The sequence below is a fragment of the Chelonia mydas genome, chromosome 16, assembly GCF_015237465.2.
Source record: "Chelonia mydas isolate rCheMyd1 chromosome 16, rCheMyd1.pri.v2, whole genome shotgun sequence".
Lineage (NCBI taxonomy): Eukaryota > Metazoa > Chordata > Testudines > Cheloniidae > Chelonia > Chelonia mydas.
This window is the reverse complement of record NC_057857.1, coordinates 21,247,560-21,274,818: the sequence shown is the minus strand read 5'-3', so window position 1 is coordinate 21,274,818 and position 27,259 is coordinate 21,247,560. Positions and strand designations below refer to the sequence as shown.

At 48.5% G+C, this 27,259-nt stretch overlaps 1 protein-coding gene across 3 annotated transcripts in view; it reads right to left on the bottom strand.

The window, feature by feature from the left end:
* LOC102933796 (carboxyl-terminal PDZ ligand of neuronal nitric oxide synthase protein) overlaps positions 1-25,488 on the bottom strand; it is a 60,144-nt gene extending 34,656 nt beyond the window's left edge. Inside the window, exons 1-2 of one of the 3 annotated variants that reach the window (XM_037879620.2) lie at positions 25,174-25,485; positions 16,902-16,973 (exon numbers count right to left, since the gene is read on the bottom strand). In XM_037879620.2, coding sequence (XP_037735548.1) covers positions 16,902-16,973; positions 25,174-25,278 — 177 coding nt within the window. In that variant the 5' untranslated portion in view covers positions 25,279-25,485. Of the gene's footprint in view, positions 1-16,901; positions 16,974-22,137; positions 22,296-25,173 lie in introns of those variants that run through there. The other 2 variants (XM_037879622.2, XM_037879621.2) reach the window with 2 other exon arrangements.
* Between the last annotated feature and the right edge of the window lie 1,771 nt (positions 25,489-27,259).

Here is a 27,259-nt window from a genome sequence, read left to right as displayed (position 1 = left end):
AAGCCTGCACGTCTGCACTCCTGACTCCCCCATCCCCATTTTGCAGACTTCAGATGTTCTGAGAAGTATCTGCACTCTGAGATACACTCATCCCATGTTTTCTAGGCTTTTGTTCAGCCCTCCTACCTCCCATATTAAGTTCCGTTCAGCTACCGCCTCCCCGCGTCCCTTCCCCCCAGAGCAGTATTTGTTAGGTGCACCTACAAGGGGAAGAAGTGTTCTATGTCTTCTCCCCACCCCCAGTGGACTGTCCCCTCTGACGTCACGGCAAAGTGTCTTTGTGTTGCTAGCAACAGAAGTGGAGGAATAAAGTACCGCAGCCATCTGAAGTGCTGGTTGGGTGGGACGGATAACCAGCCTGCGTTACATTCTGGAAAGAGCTGTGTTTGGCTAGAGTGGTTTAACACAATTAATCGGGAGGAGAAGATATAAGCCCCACGGGGCTTCCCACTCCTAGAACAGCGGAACTCAAACATATCTTCCTTGTATGGAAGGGGAGGTGGCGAGGCCAGGAAGTTGGCACAAGGGAGTGAGGTACGACATGGCCCAGCTAACTCGAGCGGTTTCCCTCTACAGACCAGTCTGGGCTCAGTCTCCATAGAGGGTGACAGGGCAAGAAGGTCAGTGCCCCCCTTTCCCACTCCCAAGCTCTTTTCTCTAAGGAAACAGTTGATTTCAATAAATGAAGTCTGGAGGCAGAAGCCCTAGAGGAGGGAGGAGACAGGGGAGCCCCAGTGGCTCGGCTAGCTGCCAGACGCATTGAGCTGAGCACCCAGGAGCTGAGCAGTGTAGCAACGTTTAGGCACAAAAATAGACAGAAAAAGCAACAGTCAGAAACAAGAAAACAAGGTCAATCAAGTTCCCTAAGCAGCAGAGTTTCAGCCTGCAAACTGCCAAGCGTCCACACCCAACGCTCCAACCGTGAGCAAAACATTACTCAGCCTGCGATGCAGAATGCAATGAAGACTAACTAGGCCACCGGGGGAGGTCTGAAGCCAGGCGAAGGCATATGTCTCTCTGCCTCCAAGCAGAGGGTTGGTGGCGATAACTCAGAGGAGAGCAGGTTACCACTGAAGAGCCCGACTCCATCTACAGTCATAACCCAGCATTCAACTGACAGATACAATCAGGAAGAGTCACCAGAGGTGCTGAGGCACTCGACACATGACAATGTTCACACTGTGTTTCATGCCCCGTTGGCTCTATGCTACTAGGCTTCATTCTCTGCTTTCATGGAAGAGTGCCCTTTGCTAACTCCAACCTTGGGTACAGCTGAACTGTTCAATTCCTAAGCCAGCAGCCTTCACAAACAAACCCAACACCCACCTGGTCTCAGTCAGATCAGGGCTGGTGCACCTTGACACAGAACCATTTTGTTTATTCCCAGGCAAGAGAACCACCTTCAGCTGCTTTAACACTGTCAATCTGTATCCATTACATAAGAGTATTTCCACAGAAGAGAACATTTACCACAACCTTAGAAGGCCTAGAAAGTCAAACTTAGCCATGGCCCCAGGCATTGCAAAGGATGGAAATGCCCATGGCTGTGCACATCTTTCGATATTGATGGTGCAATATATTGGATCAGGCCACTGGCTCCCAGCACTCCCAGATGGAGTTCGGCAGCTTTGCCAGAGTCCCTGTAATGCCCGCATTACAATGCCCTTCCTTTAGCAAATATCTGGCTCCCCTTGCCCCTGGATTGCTGCTAGGTCCCACCTCCTCAGCACAATAAGCACAGAGGGCCAGACTGGTAAAAGCACCAAGCAACTCCCCTTGACATTAGTGGGAGGTAAGCACCTAGTGGGATTTTCAAAACTGCCTGTCTGAATCTTTAGGCGCCTGAATACCTTGAAAAATCTGGCCCAGAGTTCCTACTCTCATTTCTTACAGGGAGACAAAGCTGAAGATGCTAATTGCCTGTGATGGCAGCACATCCAGTTACCCACGAATACTTAACTTTACAGGGTGCTTCCCTGCCACAACACTGCAATGCCTCACAACCTGGGCTGCTGGGACTAGCCCGAGACTGGTGCTGCCCGCGGGAGGCAGCAACATGAAGTGAAGGGCATGCCCAATGCCCATTAGCAGGGGTGAGGTGTTCCCAACCTCAGAGCAGAAGTCCCAAGCTACCCGAAACCCTCTCCTCCATTACAGAGCTTCTTCCAGCGAGCAGGCAGAGGGTACAATTTAGCCCTACAAATCTCACTGCTCTCTCACCCCATGACAAAAAAGAAAGACACATTTATTTTTAGAAGAGAAAAAAATTAAGGTTTCTCCTGAAGCCAAGAGCTACAATACAACAAAGCCATAACTGGCTTGGCTGGCAGCTTTGGAAGCCCAGCAACAGAGTTCAGCTTGGTCCCCTGGATGCATTTTATACCCAGCCCTGCAGACAGGGCAATGATACAGAGATCCCCTAGGATTATGGCACAGTTTGCGATGTGGGTCGACCCGTGTTCTCTATCACTCCCAAAGCGCAGCTGGTAGTTAGTCACCAACGGTGATGGAATGAGAAAAGCAGGGAGGGGAAGTGACTCAGGTGTTCAGAAAACAGCCAAGCAGTTGCCAATTAGTCCAAAGAGCCCATCTGGCCTAAGGAAAGGCTATTTAGAGTGTCTAATAATTATAGCAGAAGAGGAAGAAAACTAATTTAAAGCCTTTTAAGACTCGCTGCTCCCCTGCCAAAGCATTCCCCTCCTCCAGGGATCCATTAAGAATTTGTATTGTGTAGATTTATCACAGAGTTATTTGGTCAAAACATGAAGTAACTTGTCAGATGATGATGTTAAGCAGCATGGATTCCATTTGCCTTCAGGCCTCATTTAGTACCGAGCGAAAGCCGACTGAAGAATTTAAGTGTGGAACAAAGCCTTTGTTGGTGAGTCACATATTTTGTTAACCACCAGACGGCTTTGTGGCCCCAGAGAACCCCCCAGAACTAACAGGGCCCTGTAAAGTATAAGGGACTCAGGTGCCATGCTGCCAGGTGAGGTATAGGAGCTTAAACAGAAACCAGCACAACCTCTGGGACAGGGGCTGGCTTTGCACAGCACTGAGCACAATGGGGTCGTGGGCCATGACTGGGGCTCCAAGGTACCACGGACGTACAAATAACAACAGTAACTAATCTATAAAGGTCCCCAGCCCCACAGCATCAGGACTAGCACTTCCCGTGTCTAGGGAGCAGAGCCAATGTGATTTTAACAGGCAGCAAGGGAGGGGGTGTCTAGGCAGTAGTTTGCACTAAGACTAGTAGCTGACTTAGAGAAGCAAGAATTTCATGATGAGTGCAAAAAAAAAAAAAAAAGAAAAAGAAAAAAATTCCCCCTTCATTTCTATAAGCGTCACCATAGAGGCAGTTTAAGTTTGTGTGTTTTCATGGATCATTGTATTTTGTTCCCGTCTCTGCATCACGTCAAGTTGCTGTGGTGATAACATGCCTTGGGCAGTAATTCTTACAGAAGAAACCAGCTAGTAGCTCAGATCTGGTCTACAAGCAAGGGCCACACCGCTTTACAGAAATACAGCTGAGGCATTCTCTAAACAACCAGTCAGATCCTGGTTAACTTGGACAGTCTCCCAGTGCAACTGTCACTTGAATTAAGGTACCTTCTCATTAATGAGTTCATCGAATGTGCTTGCTCCCTCTCTGGTTGCCATCTCAATTACACTTTTTCAGACACCCAGACAGAAAAAGATCTAAGGCAGGGCTTACTGTTCTACACAGTAATGTAATTTGAAGGCCATTATATTTCATATCTACAAGTCTCTACTACCCAGTAATATAATTTGTTGAAAAAGCCACTTTATTTCAAACCAGCTAAAAGTCCTTGTAGAGATCTTATCCAGCAATATTTTACTGAATGAATCCAAGTGCTAGTACATGGTGTAATAAAATGATTGTACTGTTAAAACCACTTTGCTTTAGAATAAAAAAGGCACCTGCCTTGTAGCACTGCCAGTTAAAGAGCTCTCTCTTACTCAGTTTGGTATTAACAGTTCAATTTAACTTTTATCTGTTTAACTGCTCCATTTATTAGCCTCTAAACTAATCCCAGTCTAGCATGAGTCCCATGCAAAACTATGTTAACATGTCTATTTTCATCCCCCACATTTGAGAAGCCAACCAGTGTTCAGCAATCCAAGGAAGGCATTAAAAGGTCACTTATTTAGAGATTACACATTTCATTTACTGATGCCTCCATCCATCTGTTATCAGTCATACTTAGCATCCTCTTTGAACATGATCTAAAAATTAAGGCATCCAAAAATCACTAGTCACTTTTGAAAAGTTCGGCCACAGAATGTGGCTACAGCAAAGGGTCCAAGTTCCTTTCTGTTACAGTGGCAAAAGATCAGAAGTAAACTTGTGTACCTAAGAGCAGAACTAGGCTCAATGATTTCAAACTTACAAGCCTAAGTGTTTAAAGAGAATGTCAGCTACTGTTCTCCACCAAAAGGTTGTGGGGTTTTTGTTGTTTTTTTTTTTTTAGGATAGAAATGTGTAAGCACTCCTAAGGGACAAAGGAAAACAGTCTGTGAGGTGACTAGTGGACATAAAAGCAGCAGGGGTAGCTATTTACTTGTACCCCAGTGTCATACCATAATTAAATGTCCCCAAAGGGTAGACAGAAGCTACTATTTTATCTTGGATTCCTGATGTCGTATACAAAAGCAGTCTATTTCCTTCCCCTCCCCCATCATGATTTAATGAGCTGGGAATAGTTTGTTCTCTACAACAGCTATATAAGGCTGGGTGCAGACTCTGCAGATGCAAGTTTAATTAAAAGCCTCTTCCCTTTGCCTTATGACAATATTACCAGCAGGAGAGTGGGGTGAGAGGAGGTATTGTTTCATGGTGTCTGTGTACATAATGTCTTCTGCAATTTCCACAGTATGCATCCGATGAAGTGAGCTGTAGCTCACGAAAGCTCATGCTCAAATAAATTGGTTAGTCTCTAAGGTGCCACAAGTCCTCCTTTTCTTTTGACAATATGATGGTATCTTAACTACTTCTCAAAAGCAGCAGCTGCATAAGCTGCTCTAGGTTTAGTCCGAGATATGGCCCAGGGAGTTGTTCCAAATGGTTTCAGAGAGACCTTCCAGGTTTCTAAAACTTTTTCTGCAATCAGCTTAGAAATGAAAATATCACCATAAAACTAGTTAGGAAGCTTTTATCTGAAATACACTCCAGTCAATGCATGTGCATAATAGGCTACCAGCTAAACAACAAGGAAGTCTTCAGCAGGAGTGTAACAGGACATACTCCCCTTTAAGAGCAGTTACCACTGTTCCTGGTGCTTGGCCTTTATGGGAATTATGGGAGATGTAGTCCCAAGAAGGACCTTGGGTATAGTAGGCTGCTTCAAGGCATGCTGGGTAAGAGTGGGTAATTGTATATAAAGTTGCCTGTGGCCCAGTCAAAAAAGACCTGCAGGGAGCTGGAGTTGCTGAGAGAGCATAGGAGAGGGGTGTTCTCTCTAGACAGTGGGAGGAGTAGCTAGGAGGGGATGTAAAGGAGGATAAGCTGTACAAGTCCCAAAGGGGCAGGATATAACAGCGGAGTGAATGAAGAGGCCTGGGGACCACAGTAATGGTGAGGGTCCAAAGCCTGGTGTTAGCATCTGTCTTTGTTTAGAGGCCCCAGGCTGGACCAATGGAGGGAGGAAGTCCCACCATCAGCTAAGTCTGCCTCCCCTAGAGAGGCTAGGAGAGACCCCGATGGGAAAAGGACTATCAAGCTGTTAGTTGTGGAAGGGTGAAGAAGCTATTGACCTGAGCCCTCCATCAAGGGGGAAAGCTAAGCATGCAAAGGATTGATGGATTATTGCACACTCCTGCCTCAGGGGACGGCAGAATGGATTTTGGTTGTTTGGTACTCTTGCTTGCTCTGGAAGGGGAGGAATCTCTAGTCTGGCTGGAGAGCCATGTTTTCCCATCACAAGGGAACACACTAGACAACACTGTGACAAGAGGGAGATCATCTACAGATTGAGACTGAGGCAGCAAGCTCCTTGCAGAAAGGTAAGTGCCTGCAACAGCCAGGTTTCTCTCGAATATAGCGTATGGAAGCCCCATGGGAGCTGAGGCTATTACTTCTGTTCCCTTCACGAAGACAAACAAAACACGTCTGTGGCACTTGCTGTGTGGCCCCAACAGATATTCAGAAAAGTACCTGCCCCTAAAGAGCAGGACACTGGAAAAATTAGTAGCGTTCAATGCGGGTATTCAACGAACTCTAGCAACTAATGCACCCTGGCAAGGGAGGGCCGCAGAATAAAAAAGGAAGAGTTGTTGCTGTGGCTCTCGTGAAATGAGACACGGGCCCATGGAAACAACAAGGCAGCCTGTAGGTTATTAAGTGTGGGTGTCGGCTCGTACATCTCCAGGCACAAATGCTACAATCTCTCATGCAGACTTGTCCTTGTGAAGGCGTAGCAGAACTTGATTTTAATTTTTTTTTTTTTTTTTTTTTACAATTTTGATGGATAAATGCCTGTTTATTCTTCAGCAATTTTTGAGAGTATCAATTTTAAATTTTCACAGTTGCAGGCTGTGAGTTATACAGAGAATTCTTTCCCAGGTGTGTGTCTGGTGGGTTCTGCTACATGCTCAGGGGCTAACTGACTGCCATACTTGGGGCCAGGAAGGAATTTTCTTCCAGGTCAGGTGGACAGAGACCTTGGGGGTTTTTCACCTTCCTCTGCAGCGTGGGGCATAAGTCGCTTGCTGGTTTGAACTACAGTAATTGATGGATTCTTTGTAACTTGAAGTCTTTAAATCCGGATTCAAGGACTTCAGTAACTCGGCCAGAGGTTATGGGCCTACTACAGGATAGGGTGGGTGAGTTCTGTGGCCTGCCATGTGCAGGAGGTCAGACTACCGTTGTCATGATCACAACGGTCCCTTCTGGTCTTAACATCTAGGAGTCTGTGAGAAATTCTGGGGGAGTCAGACAATTATTTAACGAAAGTAGAGGCTGAGACTCAGAGTTAAAGCTTTATAAACTGTTAAAACACAAATTGTCAATATCACATGTCAAAATATACAAAGTAAATACCCTTCAATCAACAAATCGAACCCGTTCTTACTGTTCCTTCTCTACTCCTCCTGTAACCAGCCTAATTCAAATGTCTAAACCACTGGATTTTTGCCTCTAAATTCTCAGGCAGCATTTCTTACTTTGTCTAGACATACAGAATGTGCCTGTAAATTTCAGTTATTATTGGTGGAAATTGTTTCACCGGACACACACAGACAAAAGTGACGTTTATCAACATTTACCAATAAAAATCTAATCCTTCCAAGCCCATCTATATGGTAACTAGAATATGGTACCATCCCCCTGGGCATGGAGAGCTAGCTGGGATTCCCTTCAGGGCCTGTTAATAACCTTAATGAACTCCAGGGTTTCATGCAGGATACCCCCATCCACACAGGCTTTGAAAATGCAAAGGCCATTCTGCCAGGATACCAGCAACTCTACTGCCAGCAATCATGGTGCCATGTGGGAGACTCAGGAGCTGGAGCTGCAACGACTAAAGGAAAACTAAATCTGGACTGAGGGATCTAAGCTAAATATAGCTGCAATTAACATTTAATAGCCTAAAAAATCCCAGACGCTGTATTGACCAGGTCCCTTAAAAATGTAACAGATTAGCCTAATCATTTGTGACAGAAACTTTAAACTGCATTAAATCTTGTCACTCTGCATCTGATAGGACCTTGCATGTCCCTGTGAGGTGTTACTGATTCTTTACACCATTTGAGGCGGCAGAGATCTTCAGCATGCTAGCCTGAGTGACCCACAGGGCCAGCAGATGGGTACCAGGGTCAGACCTACTGGACAGGGAACGGGGTGACTCTTCTACTGGCTGCAATAGAGAAGCACACACTGCAGAGAAACACCCCGCATCAAGTCAGCCTGCTCTGCGCTGTTGGCTTCCTGATTCCAGGATGTCACTTCTGCTACCCCTGCCCGTTAGTGTGGGTGACTAATTGTCCTTTTCTAGTGCTGCAGCTTTGCTTCATCTAGTGGGATATTGATTTTGATAGTGCTCATCGATATGTCCAGGAGACAGAGCAGATGGCAAACAACACACCAGGCCGCGGTGCGCTGTCCACAGGGGCTGGGGACAAAAGGCATCAGGGAAGGCGTGTCAGTGCAGCTGGAGGAGAGATTAGATGGGAGATGAGGATAAAGCCTCCTGTAAGAAGTGAAGGGAGACAGGAGGAGAAAAGGAGTCCAACTGATGTTAGAATCCCCCATCCAAATGACATATGTTGTTAAGCTAACTAACAGCATCGTGCCAGTTACCCATGTCATCCTGTCCCCCTAATGTTTGTTCCCATCCCTCATTACAGAGTCTTCTTGACTTAGGATCTGGAATCCGAGACTTTTGTTTTCAGAAGTGACCATTGATTGTGGGAACCCAACCTGAGACATCTTAAAAGGCCTGACCTTTAAAGGGTGGGTGCTCAGCACTTTGGGTTCCTAGGAGTGTCTCAAGCTGGACACCCCAAAATGGAAGTACCCCAAAACTGCTGGTCCCCTCTGAAGAATCAGACTAGTGCCTGAAGTGCCAGGCACATTTCTTTCTACTACTTTTGTACGACACCACACAGTAAGAAAAACGCAAGTTAACGTTAGATCTGTTCTAGTCTTTCAGTCTGAATTTTTTTTTGTTAGGGGTCTGGCTTAAAAGTAGAACCTAGATGGTGCTCAAAATGAAACAGCCTTTCCAGATTTTGGGGGACGGCGGCAGGGAGAAGACTCTGCAGTACTCTGACGCGGCAACATTGTCTCTGTCCTGCACTCCCTTGGGGGAAGGGAGACTTTCCTATTTATCTAAGAGCTCTTGGTTACCAAAAGACACCCCCCTCCCCCCGCACATCTGCAGCTACTACCCTATGATGGATACAGAGCTAGGGACCAAAAAGTCAGCATAACCCTTCTAAACGCTGAGCAGCGGCCTCAACAGGAGTCTTGGGTTCTGGGCATGGTGTGAGGGCTTGGTTCTAAGACCTGTGCGATGCTGCTCTCATTCAGGGAAACTTGTGGCTTCCTGTTCTAATCTGGGACACCACACTGGTTTCCCCTGACCTCACTGCACAAGGTGCAGGTCTCAGGCAGCGGTTTCCACACATAGGCAGCTGTGGGCTTTTTGGTTAGTTTATAGTGGAGCAGTGTAGAAACACTGAACACGCAGGTCAGTGTCTGGTCCCTCCTGAAGCACTTGCCTCACCTCCCATTACAAACCCGCTTTCTCTGCCTGCCAGGGCCGGTGCAAGGTTGTTTCGCGCCCTAGGCGAAACTTCCACCTTGCGTGCCCCCCGCCCCCTGGGAGCCCTGCAGCAGCACCCCGCCCCCCCCCACCCTGAGGCACCGCCCCACCCCGCGGCAGCTCCCCTCGGCCCCCTCCCTCCCTCCTCTTGGCACCCTCCCCGCGGCAGCTCCCCTCAGCCTGGGGAGCCGTGTGCGACAACTCCTCGCCGTACAGCAGCTCCCCGCTCCAGCTCACCTCTGCTCCACCGCCTCCCTGGAGGGTGCTTTTGGCCGCCCCCAACCACTTGGCGCCCTAGGTGACCACCTCGTTCGCCTACTGGTTGCACTGGCCCTGCTGCCTGCACATCTTGCCGCTGTAAATGTGAATGCAGATCGAGGACCACAGCAGCTAAGGTGCCCATCTGCTCCAGTACTGTCGCGTTCAAGGAGGTGCCACAGAGAGTCTGACACCAATAACTGTCAATGGACTCCTTCTCAGGGAAGAAGCTAGCAGGGCCCTGTCTCCTCTGTCTGTACAGCACCCAGCGTGATGGGACCCCGGGTCTTGGTTGGGCCTTCATGCACTGCCAATACAAACAAACAAGTCTGGGTTATCCTCCCCGCAGAAGACAAGCAGTGGTTCTCAGCATAGCCTGCAAAGTATGTATTGATGGCTGCTGAGAGAGATGGATGCCACATAATGCTAATGCTCCTTTCCAGCCCTACAGTGTATTAGCTAAGACTGCATAACTCCTGTCCCGCGGCAGCAATGGCTGGAGCTGCCAAAGGGATATTTCCAGCTTGTGAATGAGAAGGGAGGTGTCAACCAGATTGTTAGTATGGGCCATGCTGTCAATCTGAGAACTGTTGAAGTAACGCACACTAATGCGGTGTGTCTGTCCCCTTCTGCCTCTGAGCCATTACCTGAGGATTTTGGCTTCTTTTCACAGAACTTGCTAGGTCCTCTAATCCAGTCCCCTGCAGTGAAGCAAGTTGTATTATCTAGTATTGAATAATATGAAGTATTATCTAGACTGGTGTTTCTCAACCTTTTTTGACACCAGGAACCAGCTTGCTGCCTTCCTAAATGGCGTCAGGGAGATCGCAGGGACCGGCACCAGCCCATGGAGCAGTCACTGAGAAATGCTGATCAAGACCATCCCCGACAGGTGTTTGTCTAACCTGTCCTTCAACACCCCCAATGACAGATTCCATAACTCCCTAGGTAATTTGTTCCAGAGTTTAACTACCCTGACAGAAAGTTTTCCTAATGTCCAACCTAAATCTCCCTGGCTGTAATTTAAGCCCATTGCTTCTTGTCCTGTCCTCGGCGGTTAAGGGGAACAATTTGTCACCCTCTTCTTCTGGGGAGGTAAAAAGGAAATGGCCTGCAGCAGCTTCTGGCAGCACAACATCCCTATCCAGCAACAGCGCCTGTCATGCAGCTACATAGCCTCGTACAGGTGCAAATGCTCTGCGTGCTCAATGCAAAAGAAGTTTTACACACTTCAGGTCTGAACTCCGACCACCACAGAACCGGCAGTGTAATTAGAATAAGGAAGCTGCACAGGCTGCAAAGACCAATCAAGAAATCCCACTGTCTTGGGTTTTTTGTCAGGTTTGGTTTAAGCTACAGGGCTGCGAGCTGTAAACAATGCAAAGCTGGCAGGGAAACCCAACTTGGCTCCAAGCATAACAACTCAGGAAGGAGTCTCTTGGAGCCATAAAATGAGATTTTTTTGGAAGCATCTGTGCAACAGAAAAACAAACACTCTCCTCCCCAGTAGGTGTTCTATTTGCCAAGCTAAAATTAAACTAGGAAGCTTTGAGACTATCCATGACAATTGTACTGGAGTTTTACTGAAATTCTGAGACAGAGTATTACTAAACTACCACCCACCACACCCGTCTGAGCTGTTCCTGTCCAGCTCAGAGTCCTGCCCCTCAGCGGCAGGTTAACTTGGCATTAAAATGCAAGAATTATTCAAGACACTTGCTAAAAACATGGAAACAGAGCTAGTATTAGTAAACTGGCAGTGATAAACGAGGTTTGGATTCCTTGTGGTGTTATTCCAAGCAAAAAACAAAACAAAAAAAACCAACCTCAGGAATCTACACAGTATCTTCTGAGGATTTGTAAGTGCGTGCCTGTTTCTTTGGGGTTTCAGTTGTTAGAGACTTAACAGCCTACCCTGAGAAGCCTAGAGTTATCAGAAGGAAACAGGAGGAGGAATATGCCAGTTTGGAGATTTAACTTTTTGTTTGGACATTAATAATGCACGATGGAAGCGGTATCAGTGAATTACAAATAAGAGGCTTTATGTTAAACCTCCAATACTGGTGTTATGGCTTCTTTCTAGATGTCGAGACAACTTGCTCAGAACTACAATAGCCACAGGGGTGTATGGATCAAGTCTGAAACCTCTAGACTACCTGGCAAATAAATTCAAAGTAGATAACTGGAGATCCACACAGCTGAATGTGAGTTGTTGGAGATCTGCTCTATAAGGATGTTGCAGATCCTACGACGCTTCTCATAAGAGGAGTTTGCACTTGTGTTCTTAGGCCACTCCTCATCCCAAAAAGGTGGCTGCATTTCAGTAATTCTGCATCAGTCTAAAGTGCTTTGGCATCTCAAAAAAATGTAAGATGACTTCATATTACTATACATATTTGGTAGTGTTCAGAGACTCCAGGATCTACTGTAGGCAGGAGAAAAAGAGCATGGTTTATGCCAGGGGTGGGCAAACTACATCCTGCCAGCCACATCCTGCCCGCTGGCCACACCCAGCCCTCAAGCTCCTGCTGGGGAGCAGGGCCTGGGGCTTGCCCCACTCCCACACTCCAGTGGAGGAGCAAGGTTCAGGGGCCGCTCCCCGCAGCTCCCAGAAGCAGCGGCATGTCCCTACTCCGGCTCCTACGTTTAGGGGCAGCCAAGGGGCTCCGCGCACTTCCCGTGCCCTAAGCACCGCCCACGCAGCTCCCATTGGCCAGGAACTGCGGCCAATGGGAGCTGCAGGGTTGGCACCTGCGGACAGGGTAGCACGCACAGCTGCCTGGCTGTGCCTCCGTGTAGGAGCTGGAGAGGGCATATGCTGCTGCTTCCAGGAGCTGCTTGAGGTAAGTGCCGTCTGGAGCCTACACCCCACCAAACCCCTTGGTCCCAGCCTGGAACACCCTCCTGCACCCCAAACCCTCATCCCCAGCCCCACCCCAGAGCCTTCACCCCCCACAACCCTCTGCCCCATCCTGGAGCCCCCTCCTGCATCCTGAACTCCTCATTTCTGGCCCACCCCAGAGCCTGCACCCCCAGCCAGAGCCCTCATCCCCTCCTGCACCCCAATTTTGTGAACATTCATGGCCTGCCATATAATTTCCATACCCAGATGTGGCTCTTGGGCCAAAAAGTTTGCCCACGCCTGGGTTACGCTCTTTGTACTTCTGGGCTCTGGTGTGCTGCCATCGGCTAAGTCTATGCCCCACCCCCAGGCCACAGAGAGCAAGCCAGTGACACATCAGCTGTAAATTCTGATGCTCTCTGAATCTTAAATCCCACTGCCTTGAGAAGGGGCCAGTAGCCGTTCCTATGCCATAGCCACGTGAAGTGCTGACAGACCGCAGAGGGAGAGACAGCTCCGCATTGGCAGGAGATGCCTATTTGCCCATTCATACCATCCACACACGCACCACACAGGGTGGGAAGACTCATATTTGCACATCGTAGGCCCCATGATCTTTGAGCTAGCATTCCTACAGTTCAAATACCCCTTCCCCAGCCATAGCTTCCCCACAGCTACCTTCCTACAAATAGCAGGCCCAGTTCTGCCCTCAGACCTGCCCTCTACTCCCAAGGACTTCAGGGAGAGCTTCACCTGTGCACAAGGGCAGACCCTTGCCCATTAATTTCTCCCTAGAAGGCATAAGGGAGCAGATACACCTGCCCCCAAGAGATTTGCTGCATCACTTTGATTCTGGCTCATGAGAATGAATTTTCCTTGGAGTCATGCAGAAAGAAAATGTTTGCAATCACACCCTGGCATTCTGGAACTCCAGGAATGTCATGTCACCTGCAGTTCTCCTGCAGATCAATCAACTCCAACGCTCTCGGAATACATTACTGCCTCTGCACGTGGCAAGGGCTTGACAGCCAGAGAGAAAGCCTTGCAGGCTCTACGCTATAGATCTTACAGCGGCACAGCTGTACCGCTGCAGATGTGCCACGGGAAGGTCTCCTGTGTAGCTGCTCTGTGCCGGCAGGAGAGAGCTGTCCTGCCCGCATAATTAAACCACGTCCACACCGGTGCTTTTGTTGGTGAAACTTATGTCAGGGTTTGGCTTTTTCCCACACCCCCGACCAGCGAAAGTTTTGCTGACAAAAGTGCTAGTGTAGACAAAGCCTTAGACCTGGAGTGCCTCAGGCAATGGAACAAAAGTTAGGCAGCTATTGTGTGACACCAGTTCCCCAGATCACAGCTTCTGTGCGGCATCACCACTAGAAGCATTCCCTCCTGGACTGAATGGCCACAGCTGCACTAAGAACTTGATTCTGACCAAGCAGTGGTTGGAACTAGATATGCCTGTCAGTGTGTCATACTTCTGGTCCTACTTATTATTCAGGTACTAAACAATTACATCACCTTCTTTGTCAGTGTAGGAGTGGGCAGGGGATTAGCTTGAACCCAGAGAATCCTATAATAACATGGCAACTGTATGTAGTTAATAATCCAGGGGGAGGATTAGGAAATTTTAAATGTATGACTAGCGCTGCATAATGAAAAGCTAAGCAGAGAGAATGGCAATTCCCCCTGTTCTACCTACTGGATTTGCATGCGGTTCCTCTAACTGAGGAAACATGATCTGCAACAAGGTTTTTCAGTTTGTCTTGCAAATGGAACTTAGTTCCATGAGTACGAACAAAAGGCATGCCACTAACTCAGTGATAGGATCGGTTATGGATAGAATTTTTACCACTTAAAGTTGTATAAAAAGCCTATGCCTCAAAAGAACAGCTTGTGCTTTTAACAGACCAATGTTAGATTCATGAGTGAGAATCTCCGATAGCAACTGCCCAGGATTTATGGCTAACTGACTTATTGTGCACAACTGTCTGCTGAGCTGGAAGAGCACATCAATGGATTAGTGTCCCTGGGTCTCTCTCCTATATTTCATTTGCAGCTTTAGCAGCAAGTCTGCAGCAGCCATATGCAGAATGTGGCCTGGCATAATGAGGCCTGAAGGAGAGGAGACTTTCTGAGCAGCGAGATGCATGAATTGCTGTTTCCCTCATTCTATGTCTCTATGCAACTCTCGGTGGGTGCCACTGAGTTTAGCATGTGATAAGTAGCCTGTGTTGTTGCCCCCCCCCATAGAGAGCTAGCATTTCGCCCCTGACTGGAGATCCAGGATTGGCCATAGACATGGAGTAGAGATTCAGTTTCAAACCCCATATACAATTTTTTCCAGAAATGAGTGACTGGACTAACCAGCTCTGCCAGAGCCTGGAAAAATAAAAAGAGGGGTGGGGCTGGCTGACTCAGGGGATTGGGACACTGAGCTTCTCATACAGATGACTGGTGCCAATCCAGGGTGGCAGCAGCCTACATGAGTTTGTGGCCTCTCTTCAGAGCCACTAGGCAAGTGCCCACATCCCAGCTAGCTCGCTCTGTTGCCAATCTTGGTGGAAATGCCCTCACTCCTAGAAGTGGCCCCTTCAGGTCACTGGGGAGGCAAAATGGGTGGCATGAGGCTTGCACTGTGTACCCCGTCTTATGGCTAGACAACGCCAATCTCTGGTCTTGTCACTCCAGAGCCTCTCACAAGCACTAGTTTTGTATGTACCCAATTTTTCCTTAATAGTCTTTAATATCCCAGATGCCCTGTCTGCATAGATTGCAACCTGCCAAGGGCAGGGTAGGACATCTTAGAGTTTCCCAATATTGCTCCCAGCAGTGGAGCCGTGCTGGTGCCAGCACTGACAGGATGCCGGCATTCCAGGAGACCACAGTTTAAAGAGTAATAGGCACAAATGGCCTGTTGCTGTACCATGGTTTCTTCTACAGGGACAGCTACACTGACAGGAGAGATAAAGAATTCGGGTGTAGACCAGGCCTCTGTATGCAAGTTAGCACTAAATAGCCACTACCTTTCTTCAGAGTTCCTATTATTATGCTGTCTGTGCTCAAGTATCCTTCTCAAAAACCCTGTTCCTTATCCTCTAGAAAGAGGTCCGAGCTAGTTAACTTTTCAGTAGAGCAGCATCCTCTGCTCCACACAGCTAGGACGTGTCTGAATAAGGTCCTGCGGTACAGTGCACACACAAGTGAAAAGGGGAAGCCCTGCCCTCAAACAATGGGCTGAGGTTATAGCTGTTTTAACAGAATAGCTGCTTTAAAATACATTGCAATAAAGCTGCAACTCAGTCACCAGATTAATCAGTTGCATCCACGAGAGCAGAAGGGCCTTGTCACGTGCTTCCCAACACCCATGCGTGTTGCTGCACTGCCAGAATTCCCGGATCGATATTAAGCCATTCATCATGCCGATAGCAGGTGCTCAATCAGTGGCTGTCCACAGTTGCTGGGAACAGGAATTAAACACCTTTATTTTATTTTTTTTAAAATAGCCACTGAAGGATCAGAAATGAACCTCTTTTGCAGTGCAATTTTAAATCTGACAGGCCAAAAATATGATGCAGCCCAAGATATACTGCTATTCACTGCAGCATCTGAGCTGCCCCACTGGCCCCCCATCTGTTGCCTCTTTGCTATTAACTTCTACTTTTAAGATAAATAATCTGGCAATTTAGATTGCCACTGCACTGTGTCCTTTATGAGCAGGAGCTATGTTAATAGTCTCTGGGCAGGCAGGAGGCAGGGAATCTCATTTCTGCACTTGGCTGGAGATGAATAAATCAACTCTCCAGCTGGTTACAGGCAAAGCTTTTTTTTTTTTCTTTAAAGCCATTTTAAATGACATTAGATTTTTAAACACCAAAAGAAAACCAGGATAATCCCCTTTGAAGGCTTCAAATGCACAATTCCACACCTACTTCAGCTGAAGTTTGCAACATTTCTGAACAGTCTCTGAATTAATTAAAAAACACCCTAGTATTTCAGATGGGTAAGAATATAACAAACATGGAGACTGTCAGAGCAGCCATCAGTGCTACCTCTTGGATGGAGGCTTTGAGAAAATAAACCTGCACTTGAGAAACTTCAAAACTGGTTTGAGACAGAAATTCTAATAACTTTGTTGGTTAATTCCAGTGCCCATTCACAAGCCCTTCTGATGAATAAGAGGGTAGAGGAAGAAAAGTGGAATCTCGCCAAGTCTTTGTTAAAATAAGAATTTGCAAAAGGGAAATGTGAAGTGTGTGAGGTTCAGAGAGGAAAACAGAAACCTTACATAACTCAGTGGAGGTGGAGCTGGTTTCCTCTCCCTGCTCTGGAGAGGAGAATTGGGGAGGACAGGGTGCTGGATCTCGTCCTGGTATGTCTCAAGAGCGTGGCTCCAAAGCTATACAAGAAAAGCAGTCGGGTCTGGGGAAGAGCAGCACAGAGCAACTACACCTGCATACTTCCATTCACGGTAACCTGCCATGAGCAGTGGTACTAGGGCTCCCAGTCAGACTCACCCGAATCCTTCTCATGGCTGCCACGATCTCCACACGGCTGTTGGGTCTCGGCACATCCAGACTACCGATGTACTGAAAGACAGAACAGTGGTGGGATGGTCTTAAAACAAATTGCAGTGAAGGAGTCACAACGTCTTCAAAATGAACAGCATCTTTGACTGATAATTAGCCCATAAGTGGCTGGTCAGTTAGACACCTCTAACTCCTGTCAGCACCTACAAGGAGGATCCCTCGCAGGTATCAATGGATCCTTAATGTCAGGTTTAAGCCCTTGAGCTCTTCCAGTTCTGGAAATGCCCTTAGATCCATTAGACATTAAATTCACATTACCCCACTAAAAGCTAGCCCCTTTCCTGGAAGCCCAATCCAGTTTGCTGGACTCCACTAGAGACCATAATACTTTGCACTGGAGAAAGGAGATTACTGCTGGCAACCACAACCAGAGGGACAGCTGCTAGCCAAATCATTAGATATATTGCATCTCAGACAAGCTGATTGCTACATTTTGGTTCCTATCTTCTTCCTTCCGCTCACCAAGAAAAGCTTGAAAACCTCAGAATGCCAGGCACCCCCAAGGACTGAGGCTAGTGCATGGCTCTGTGGCAACTGGCTTTGATGAGGAGCAATGTGTCTGCATCCCTGGTCAACACCCTTTGTTGTTTCCTCTGCGCCTCTCTGGACATCAGTTGCCTTTTTGCTTGCTTGGCCTAGCAGAATTCTCTACCTGATCCTGGAAAACGTGCCAGAACTGGTATTCTGTGCTGGCCCAGCCTGTCAATAACTAGGAGCTAATGGGAGCTGCAGCCCTACATTTCCACCGGAAACAGCAAGTTGCCCAGCATCCTGTAACAGGACATGCAAAACTTAGGTTTGCAGCGTTAGCACCTCTGCCTGCTGAATAAGGGCTGCTCAAGCTCAAGGCAGATGGCAAGTTCCAGGTCCAGCCTGGAAACCTGCCCACAACCAATTAACAAATGCAGCCTTCTGTATCCTGGCTACCTCTAGTCCTGCCCGTGGGTTTGGATGGCATCAGGACCATATACGTTGGTCATACGCTTGCTCTGGACAAAAATGTAGCTTGACCGCCTACCTGATACAGCAGGAGCCAACCCTCCCACAGACGTTTGCCCTGTGGTGGCAGCACTGCTCCCGTATGCTCAGCCCCAGCCTGCCCACACTTGTGTGCCAAGCCAGCCAAGGGAAGTGAGCTGAACAGTGACGGGAAGAAACTGCTCTGCTGGGAGGACTCTGCTGCAGGCCGGGGGCACTCGTGATGGCACATAGGGCGGGATGAATATGCCCACACGGCCACCAACCAAAGCAAGCCAGTGCAAAGCTTGAGATCCAGGCTGCCCTCCTGCCCCAAGCAAGGGGGGAAACCCCAACCCTCCCACAGGCAGAGCAGTTTTTTCCTGTGATGCAAAGGGTAGTGAACTCTCCACAGGGCCTCTGGCTCATCTGCAGCATAACTGACTGGAAGGGGGAGCGAAGAGAGAATAGCCCGAGTCAGCCAGTAAACAGAACAGAACAGAACCGAGTGGGTGATCAGCATCCTGTCAGTACCGGGGAGTGCGGGTTGCTGTCCTCAGGCCATATGCTGTGGAAGTCGGACAGCTGGAGCGAGGGAGTCCGATTCCAAAAGCCAGTCCAATATGTTGGCATTAGCATTCTCTCATAGGTGGAGCATGCAGCCCCTCTCCCCTCATACACAGCCATGCAGGCAGCCTGCCTTCCTCCCCCACGTTAATCAGGGGTGCTGGAGCTGACAAAGCTCAGCCTCCATGTATAAGAGGGTTTGGCTTGTGAGTCTAGAGGAAGTTTTATAGTCAGCGAGTCAGGGAAGCCCCCATGGAAGCTTGGCAGGCAGCTCCTGCTCTTCCTAAAGACCAGCCCATGGCTCTCACTGGACATGTTGACATCTTTATGGGTTTTTGAAAGCACTGATGCAAGAGCTGAAGCTGGCAAGACCCAACAGCTTGTAGAGTTTTATTTTGCAAGCTTGTATTCAATGAAGAGCTCTCCACACAGACTGGCCGTCTTAGCTCAGTATTTACTGCTCTTTCAACTGCCTAGAAATAAGCACTGCAAGCATCTTGAAAGTTCATCTCATTTCCCTGCACCATCTGTAAATGTCTCCACAGCTTCTACAGACATGCCATTTTGTAACTACTGACAGCAACCCCTCGGTGAGCCAGAAGAGAGATCCAGGCCCCAGAGCATGAGTACTTGGGGTACATTGGGAAGGAAAGGACTAGCTTTTCCTCCCACTTTCTATAGTGGCAAAGGTACATTAACATCACAAAATGGGATCTGTTTGGTTTTCCCCATTCACAAAGGGCCATGATCTATAGAGTCACATGAAAAAATTCTGTTTAATGCAGTAGGTTGGCGTTTTGCAATCTTGTTATCAGTAGGCAATGGGGAGAGAGCCAGTGTCTAAGAACACTTCTATTGGCTTTGCTCTCAGATCTTGTATTGGGGTCCCAATCCTGCAAGCTGATCTATGTGGAATCTCCATCCTTAGAGGTTTTTAAGGCCCAGCTTGGCTGGGATGAGTTAGTTGGGGTGGCTCTGCTTTGAGCAAGGGGTTGGACCAGAGGATCTCCTGAGGTCTCTTCCAAGCCTAATCTTCTATGATTCTGTGTTTGCCTATGGAGAGCCCCATCAAGTTCACCGGGGGCTCCACCCAAGTGTAAGGCTGCTCACCTGCAGTATCAGGTTCTTGTGTGTGCATTGGGAGTTCATCCCTAAAGATCTGAAATATAAACTCATTCATATAATGCAATGTGGCCTGGTACTTACAACCTGGAAAGAATTAGAGATGGGAAACACTACCAATAAACAAATGTCTTGCACGAAGCAAGCTAGATAATTAATAGGCTGGTCATTTTAAGAGGCACAGCCAGACTGATGTACCTGCAGTGAGACACTGTTAACTGGAAGAGACAGACCCTATAGTAGCACTAAGTAAGCATGTTACTATGGTATTGCAAACTTCATCTGTGAGGGTGGAAGAGAAGCCAGCCCATTACAACTTGAAGAGGAGAGTTGGGCAAGTAGCTGAATACTTTGTAGAGCTATCCACTCTCTCTATAGCATGGTAGTCCTAAAGCTGGCTGACTGCAGGTGGCTATCCTACCCATTAGAAGTGCAAATTCATTTCATAGTAACTTTTAAAAGTTCCTGAATGTAACAGCTTTTTGCCTGGTCAAGGTGGTATCCAGTAGATCAGCTGTTATGTTTTAAGCATTCAAAATACTGTATCTCCCTGTTCAGCAAAGCTGGATTTTTATACACGCAGTTGAGAATTTACAGATCTCTCTCCCACATCCTCTTTAAATCTACAGCTCCTTCAGCAGGAAAACTGAGCTGCACAAGATCAACGTTCTTAAAGCTTTGTTTGAATGCGTTCCCTTTCCTTACAGCTCAGGGGAGGGGAGAAATGAATTCCATTTCTAATCTGTCAGGCCACCTGCAAACAAGCTAGAATTATTCCTGCAAAATGCAATTCATTTTGTCAGCTAAATTATAAACTCATTCCCCCTGCACTGACTACAGAAAGCCAGTTACAATGAAGTCATTTACTGAAAGGCAGATGTAGTCATGCCTGGACATTTTTCATGATCAATATGAAGTCCCTGACAGTGATACCAGCAGTTCTTCAGATCCAGCCTCAAGATTACTTCTATTTAAATTAACACTTGGCCTTCTATAGCTTTTCCTGCAGCACAGTGGGTCAAAAGGGCCAATACGCTAACATGGAATTTAGCACAATGGCCATTGCTATGTTGGTTTCCAGGGAAGTATTTTTTCTAACTATTAAGCTCCTTGTGGCAGGGTCAGTGTACCCCTGTGTGTCTGAACAATTCCCCAGTCCAAGTGGAGCCTCTGAGTACAAATGCTCATGATACAAATACTATTAGAATCCTAGTACTAGAGTTCAAGGCCAGAAGGGACCATTAAATAATCTAGGCTGACCTCCTGTATAGCACAGGCCACCATCATCACCCAGCACCCACTGGCACCTGCCATAGACAGAAAAGTATTAAGGACGTGATACAAAGTCCAGTGCAGTCAACAGGAGCCTTTCCAGATCAGTTCCCAAGCAAACTACACAGGAAAGTTTCCAAGCTAGGCTTCCAAAAACAGCTACCAAAAAAAAAAAAAAAATCTAGTGCAAACCAGTTTAATCTGAGCATAACAGCTCCGTCTCTGTGACCTTTTGCTATTTTCCCCTCCACACTTCCTCTGCTCAAAAGCACTATAAGTTTTGTTGGCATGTTTTGAAGTTCCTTTGCTTTTTTTTTTAAAGCCCACTTGCAGAGAGAAACATATTCTGAAAGAGGCTGAAACTAGCGTGGGAACAGCAGGTTCAGAACACTAAAGAAAGATAGAGAGTCAGAAAGCCTTTTAGGCCTTGTTCATGGTTTATTACCCGTGACACCAACACTAACACATGTGACTTTAGTAGCCTGGTAAGGGCATTAGAACTCCAGTTATGGCCATTTAGTACCAGCACCCACCTGCAGCTCCAAATTAAAGCCAGGTGGCCAAAAATGCTGAAGTGTCTATTGATCGTGGGCCTGATAGTTAGAGTGCAAGGCCACCCAAAAGTCCAGGGTTGGAAGGCAGCCATGTCCCAGCACCTCTAGGACAGCAAGGTCCTGAAGCTAGGCACCCAACATTCAAGGCACCTAAAGTCAGCGAACACTTCTGAAAGCACTGGCCTCAATGTTTTAACAGGCAAGGGGGCTGAAAACCATAGTGCACTGACATCTCCTCAGCCTTGGGCCTCCTGCAACTCGCTCCCTGGCTGTCCAGTTCGTACCTGGCTCCACTCTGCACTTCCATGTTACATGTTTTACCAAATGTCTCCTTGAGCTACAGTGCAGTAGATGCCTCACAACTGCTCTTGGGTACCAGCAACCATGTCAGTGACAGCTTCTCTTCCTCTTCCCAACCAAGCCCTGCCTGATCAAGTCCATTCTTTTCAGCACACCATGTGTTAAGTGACTTCAATGGGAGCCTGCCCATTATCTGATTACAATAAGACAGTAAATATCATCATCATCATGTTCCTATTACGCCTCTGGCGTTTAGGGCAGTGATGAAGCTCTTCCACTTCTGTCTGTTTCTGGTAAGTCTTTCAATGATTCCCCACTGTGCCCCAGGTTTTACAGCTCAGCTTCCACAGCTCTTCTCCACGTTGTTTTCGGGCAGCCTCATTTTCACTTACCTTCAGGTGTCCATCTTATTGCTACTCTGGTGATGGAATCAGTTTCTATCTGAAGCACATGGCTGATCCATCTCCAACGCCTCCTGGCAACGATGGTGCTCGGATCCTCTTGGCTGCACTGTCAATAGATCTTGGTTTGAGATTGTTCTGGGCCAAAAGATATGGAGGATTTTTCTGAGGCAGGCTGTATGGAATAAAGACAGTTTGGACATGTCAGACTTTCTCATTCCCCAGCATTCTGCACTATAAAGTAGTGTTGAAAGTATGCATCTCTGATAAATCTTGAGTTTGGTTTTGTGGTGTTGTATTTTGATGATTTCCAGACTGTATTTAAGCTCCTGAAGGTGTTCCTGGCCTTACTGATTTTGTTCTGGATGTCCTGACTGATGGTGCTGCCCAAGTATGTGAATGTTTCTACATTGGTGAGAAAATAACCCTCTATCTGCACTGGGGATGGTGAGGCAATATTAAAGGTCATGATCTCTGTCTTATGTGGTTGATGTTCAGTCCAATTTGCTGGCTGAATGCGTTGAGTCGAGTTGTTTTTTCTTGTATATGGTGTTGGGTATGTGATAGGAGAGCGACATCATCTGCAAAGTCCAGGTCTTCAAGGGATGAGACGAGTGTCCATTTAATGCCTCTTGGCATGTCTTCTGTTGTACGCCGCATTACCCAGTTGATAGCAATGTTGAAGAGGATTGCAGACATGACACACCCCGGACGTACTCCTGTTTTGATTTCAACACTGAGCTCACTGTGATCAACACTGCATGTAAAGTTGAAGTAGAAGCTTTTGATGACATTGATTATAGGGAAAGGAATTCCATATGCCCGCAGAATGCTCCATAGGCTGGTCCTGTGAAAGCTATCAAAAGCGGGGAGGGATAGCTCAGTGGTTTGAGCATTGGCCTGCTAAACCTAGGGTTGTGAGTTCAATCCTTGAGGGGGCCATTTAGGGATCAGGGCAAAAATTGGGGATTGGTTCTGCTTTGAGCAGGGGGTTGGACTAGATGACCTCCTGAGGTCCCTTCCAACCCTGATATTCTATGATTTCCTCCTATAGGTGAAAAGCCTTCTCAACGTCTATGAAATTTATGTAGAGTTGCCGTTGCCATTCTAAGCACTGTTCTATTATGTTTCGTAGAATGAAGATGTGATCTGTGCAGCCACACTTGCTCTTTTCTGAGAACACCATCGACGGCCTCTGATATACACTGGACTATGATCTTACACAGTACTTTGCTTGGCACAGATAGAAGTGCAGAAAGCCTTCGTTCTGCAGTTAAAGAACAGGTTTCAAACACTTGCAGACCTTGATGAAGAGGAGGGGAATGCAAATGGGGAGATCAACAAGAAGTGGGACAAAGTAACAGCAATTTATAAACAGAGCAGTGAAGCCTGTCTAGGCTACAGGCAGAAGAGAAGGAAGGAGTCGATTACACCCAGCACATGGAATGCCATAGAAACCAGACGAGCCCTGAAGAAAAAAGTTTTAGACACAAAATCCCAGAAGGTAAGGACAAATGCCATGAGCAGCATAGCAAGGCACATGGGGAGGTCAAACGCCTTGGGAGAGCGGACAAACAGCATTATATTGATAATCTGGCAACACAAGCAGAGGATGCAACTACTCATGGTGAACAAGGAACAGTCTACAAAATGACAAAAAATATCATAATGCCACTGCATAAATCCATGCTACACCCACATCTTAAATACTGCATGCAGTTCTGGTTGCCCCGTCTCAAAGAAGATACATTGGAATTGGAAAAGGTACAGAGAAGGCCAGCAAAAATTATGACCAGTCTGGAACAGCTTCCGTATGAGGAGAGATTAAAAAGACTGGGACTGTTCAGCTTGGGGAAAGACGACTAAGGAGAGATACGAAAGAGGTTTGTAAAAATCACAAATGGTGGGGAAAAAGTGAACAGGGAAGTGTTATTTACTCCTTCTCATAACACAATGATCAGCGGTTACCCAATGCAATTAACAGGCAGCAGGTTTAAAACAAACAAAAGGAAGTATTTCCTCACATGACGCCCAGTCAACCCGTGGAACTTGTTGCCAGGGGATGTTGTGAAGGCCAAAACTAGAACTGGGTTCAAAAAGGAATTAAATATGTTCATGGAGGATAAATCCATCAAGGGCTAGTAGCCAAGATGGTCAGGGATCCAGCCCCATGCTCCAGGTGTCCTAAGCCTCTGACTGCCAGAAGCTGAGACTGGATGACAGGGGATAATTGCTCTGTTCTGCTCATTCCCTTTGAAACATCTGACATTGGCCCGTGGGAGGCAGGAGACTGGCCGAGATGGACCATTGGTCTGACTTAGTTTGACCGCTCTTAGGGAACCCAAACTCTACACCGCTAGGGGCTGGGGGAAACTGACCAGCAGAACTATGCTCCGATAACGCCCCAGGTGCTGATAAGGGAATAAAGGCACTTGTTCCGGAAGAGAGGGACTCCACCCAGACTGCCAGCGCAGCTACCGCGGCAGGATGGTACCACCCCGGCCAGGGCTGCTGGGCAGTGACCCCGTGCAGACCAGCCTCGGGAAGGGCTGCTCCCTGGGACCCGAACCCTCCCCGGCTCTGGCCCCAGAACTCCCTCCCCCGCGGACGCCTCCCGGAGCGCAAAGTTCTCCACGCTGCTGCCCGACTGCTGCGCCAAGCCGCCCCGGCAGGGCCCGACCCAGGGAGCAGCCAGGGCGGGCGGCTCGGCCCCGGCACGAGTCTGCCGCAGGCACGGAAGCCCCGCTCGGCCGGGACTGCGCGGCTTTGTCACCGCGCCGCGCGGTCCTCCGCCCGCGGGCAGCCGCAGCCAGGCGCCGGGGCCCCCCTGTGCCCCGAGGGGATTCGCTGGCGCTGGACGTGCCCCGGCGACACGTGCCCCGGACACCGGCCGCAGCATCCCGGTCCCCGGGCGGGGCAGGGGGCCCGGCTGCCCTGCACTGTCCGGGGCCCTGGGGGGGGTCCCGCCCCCCCCCAGCCGGGGGAGCCCCCTCCGCTCCCCAGCAGGCGCCGGCCTGAGCGGCTCACCTTGGCCTGGAAGTGGATCCCGTGCTGGAAGGCGTCCTCGTTGTGCAGGGGGACCCGCGAGTCGCAGCCATCGTCCACCAGGTTGTACCTGTTCTTCACCGGCATCTTCCCGCGCGCTCAGGCGCCGCCCAGCCCGCGCGCATCGCCCGCTGCCGCTGCCGCCCCCTCGGCCCGGCCCGGCCCGGCTCGGCTCGGCTCGGCAGGGCGGCGGGGGCCCCGAGCCAGCGCCGCGCACCCCGCTGCCAGGCGGCCGCGTTTTGAACGAGATTCCCCCGGCTGCCCGCGGCGCCTCGCGCCCATTGGCCCCAAGTTCCCTCACGTGACGGGCGGGGGCGGTGCTGCTGGGGGGGGAGCTGGCTCCTGCCTCTGCCCCCCCTCCCCTCCCCTCCCTCGGGGCCTGCCGTGACCGGGGGGGGGGGGGGGGCATAGGGCCCTGCCCAGCAGCCCGGCCCCACAGCCCTGGCCTGGCCATTTCCCCAGCCAGCCCCCTTGTGGTTCACTGAGCCCGCCCCAGAGGGCACATGCAGAGACCTGTCAATAGCATCTGCTTCCCCCCCGCGGGTCCGGACCTGGCCCGCCCGGCATCCCGCATCCTCCCCCGCCACGAGCGGGCGGGGTGGAGCCGGCGCCGCTCGGTTTAGCGTCAGTTCGGAGCCGTTTCACTTTCTCCTTTCCCTGCATTACAGCGCGGGGCGCAGCGTGCTGCCAGAGGCGGTGGGAAATGTGACCCCTTTAGAAACAGGCTTTGTGCGCCCACCCGGGAAACCGGTCACGGGGACATCGCTGTTGGCGTTTAGCCTCATGGAATCTTGTCTTACAAACTCCGCACTGGGGGCTGTGCTGGCCTGACAGCGTCCCCTTACATACAAACCCAGGGCTGACAATAATAGTAAGGAACTGACTGAAGAAGCGCACAAGGAGCCTGAAACTGAATTGTTAGCTGATTATGGAGGAAATGAAGTTTACATCATGGGGCAATTTCTCTTAGGGCATCTTAAAAGAGTGGGTGATGTTGCCTACCCTCTGAGCTGCAGTGCTAGAGACATGGCAGGATGAGTTAAGGATGGAATATCGGCTATAACTGATTTGTCTGTCTTTTCTCTGTTTTTAGCCGTATATCTGTTATTTTAACTCTGGTTTGATTTTGTGCCTTTTTCCCTACTGTGTACAACTGTGCAAAAAATGATACAGTGGAAGGCCGTGTCCACGCTACAACTTCTAGCCAAGGTTGTAACCAGATACAGCAGGTTTTAACCATGTTTCCTATCAATTCACAATATGGTTAAGGCTCTGTTAATAACCACAGCCCTGTATCCCCCCCTGCCAGAGGCATAGTGTCACGTGGCTGACTTCCCACAGGTGCTGAACCAGTTACAGGTTCTTGCAGTGAAGCATCCTTGCCATCTTTGTGCAACCAGTTTGGCTGGTCCTCTTTCCTTCCAGCCTTTTCTGCGGTAGGGCATCCCATGGTGTATTGTGTCACAGCTTGCTGATGTTGCTCTGTAGTGGCCTATCCCTTGCTGAGGCAGTGTGGAGTAGCTGTGGAGTAGCTATCCAAATTTCCCAGGATGAACTTACGCAAACAGCAGATGCACAAGCACGGTTGTGATGATGACAGAAAAGCTGAGGCATTTAATGTGCAACTTTCTAAGGCAATCCTGTCACTAACCAGTTGCAAAATCTGGTTTAAAAGGTATAAGTTGAATAGGGCCTAAAAGTCAGAGACATGCTTATCCTTGGGGTAGCTCTACTGATTTCAGTACAGCTGCACCAGGAATTAATCTGGGCCTTTGTTTATGAAGTGAGTGACTATAACCTTTTATCATACAAATAATATCCCCATGCATGCTTAAATATGATCACACACTGTACTCTGTGATATCTATTTTAACAAGAGAGATTTTTTTTTTTTAATGAGCAGAATTCAAGATATGGAGCTTGATCAGTGATATCATAACAGGGTATCTAGTTCTAAAACCACAGAGGATGTGGGGTTCCCATTACTGAACTGTAACCTTGTGACTGATACTGCAAGTGTGGCTGCTAACTGATAAATCAAAGGATATGCACTGCCAAGTGGTTGTTC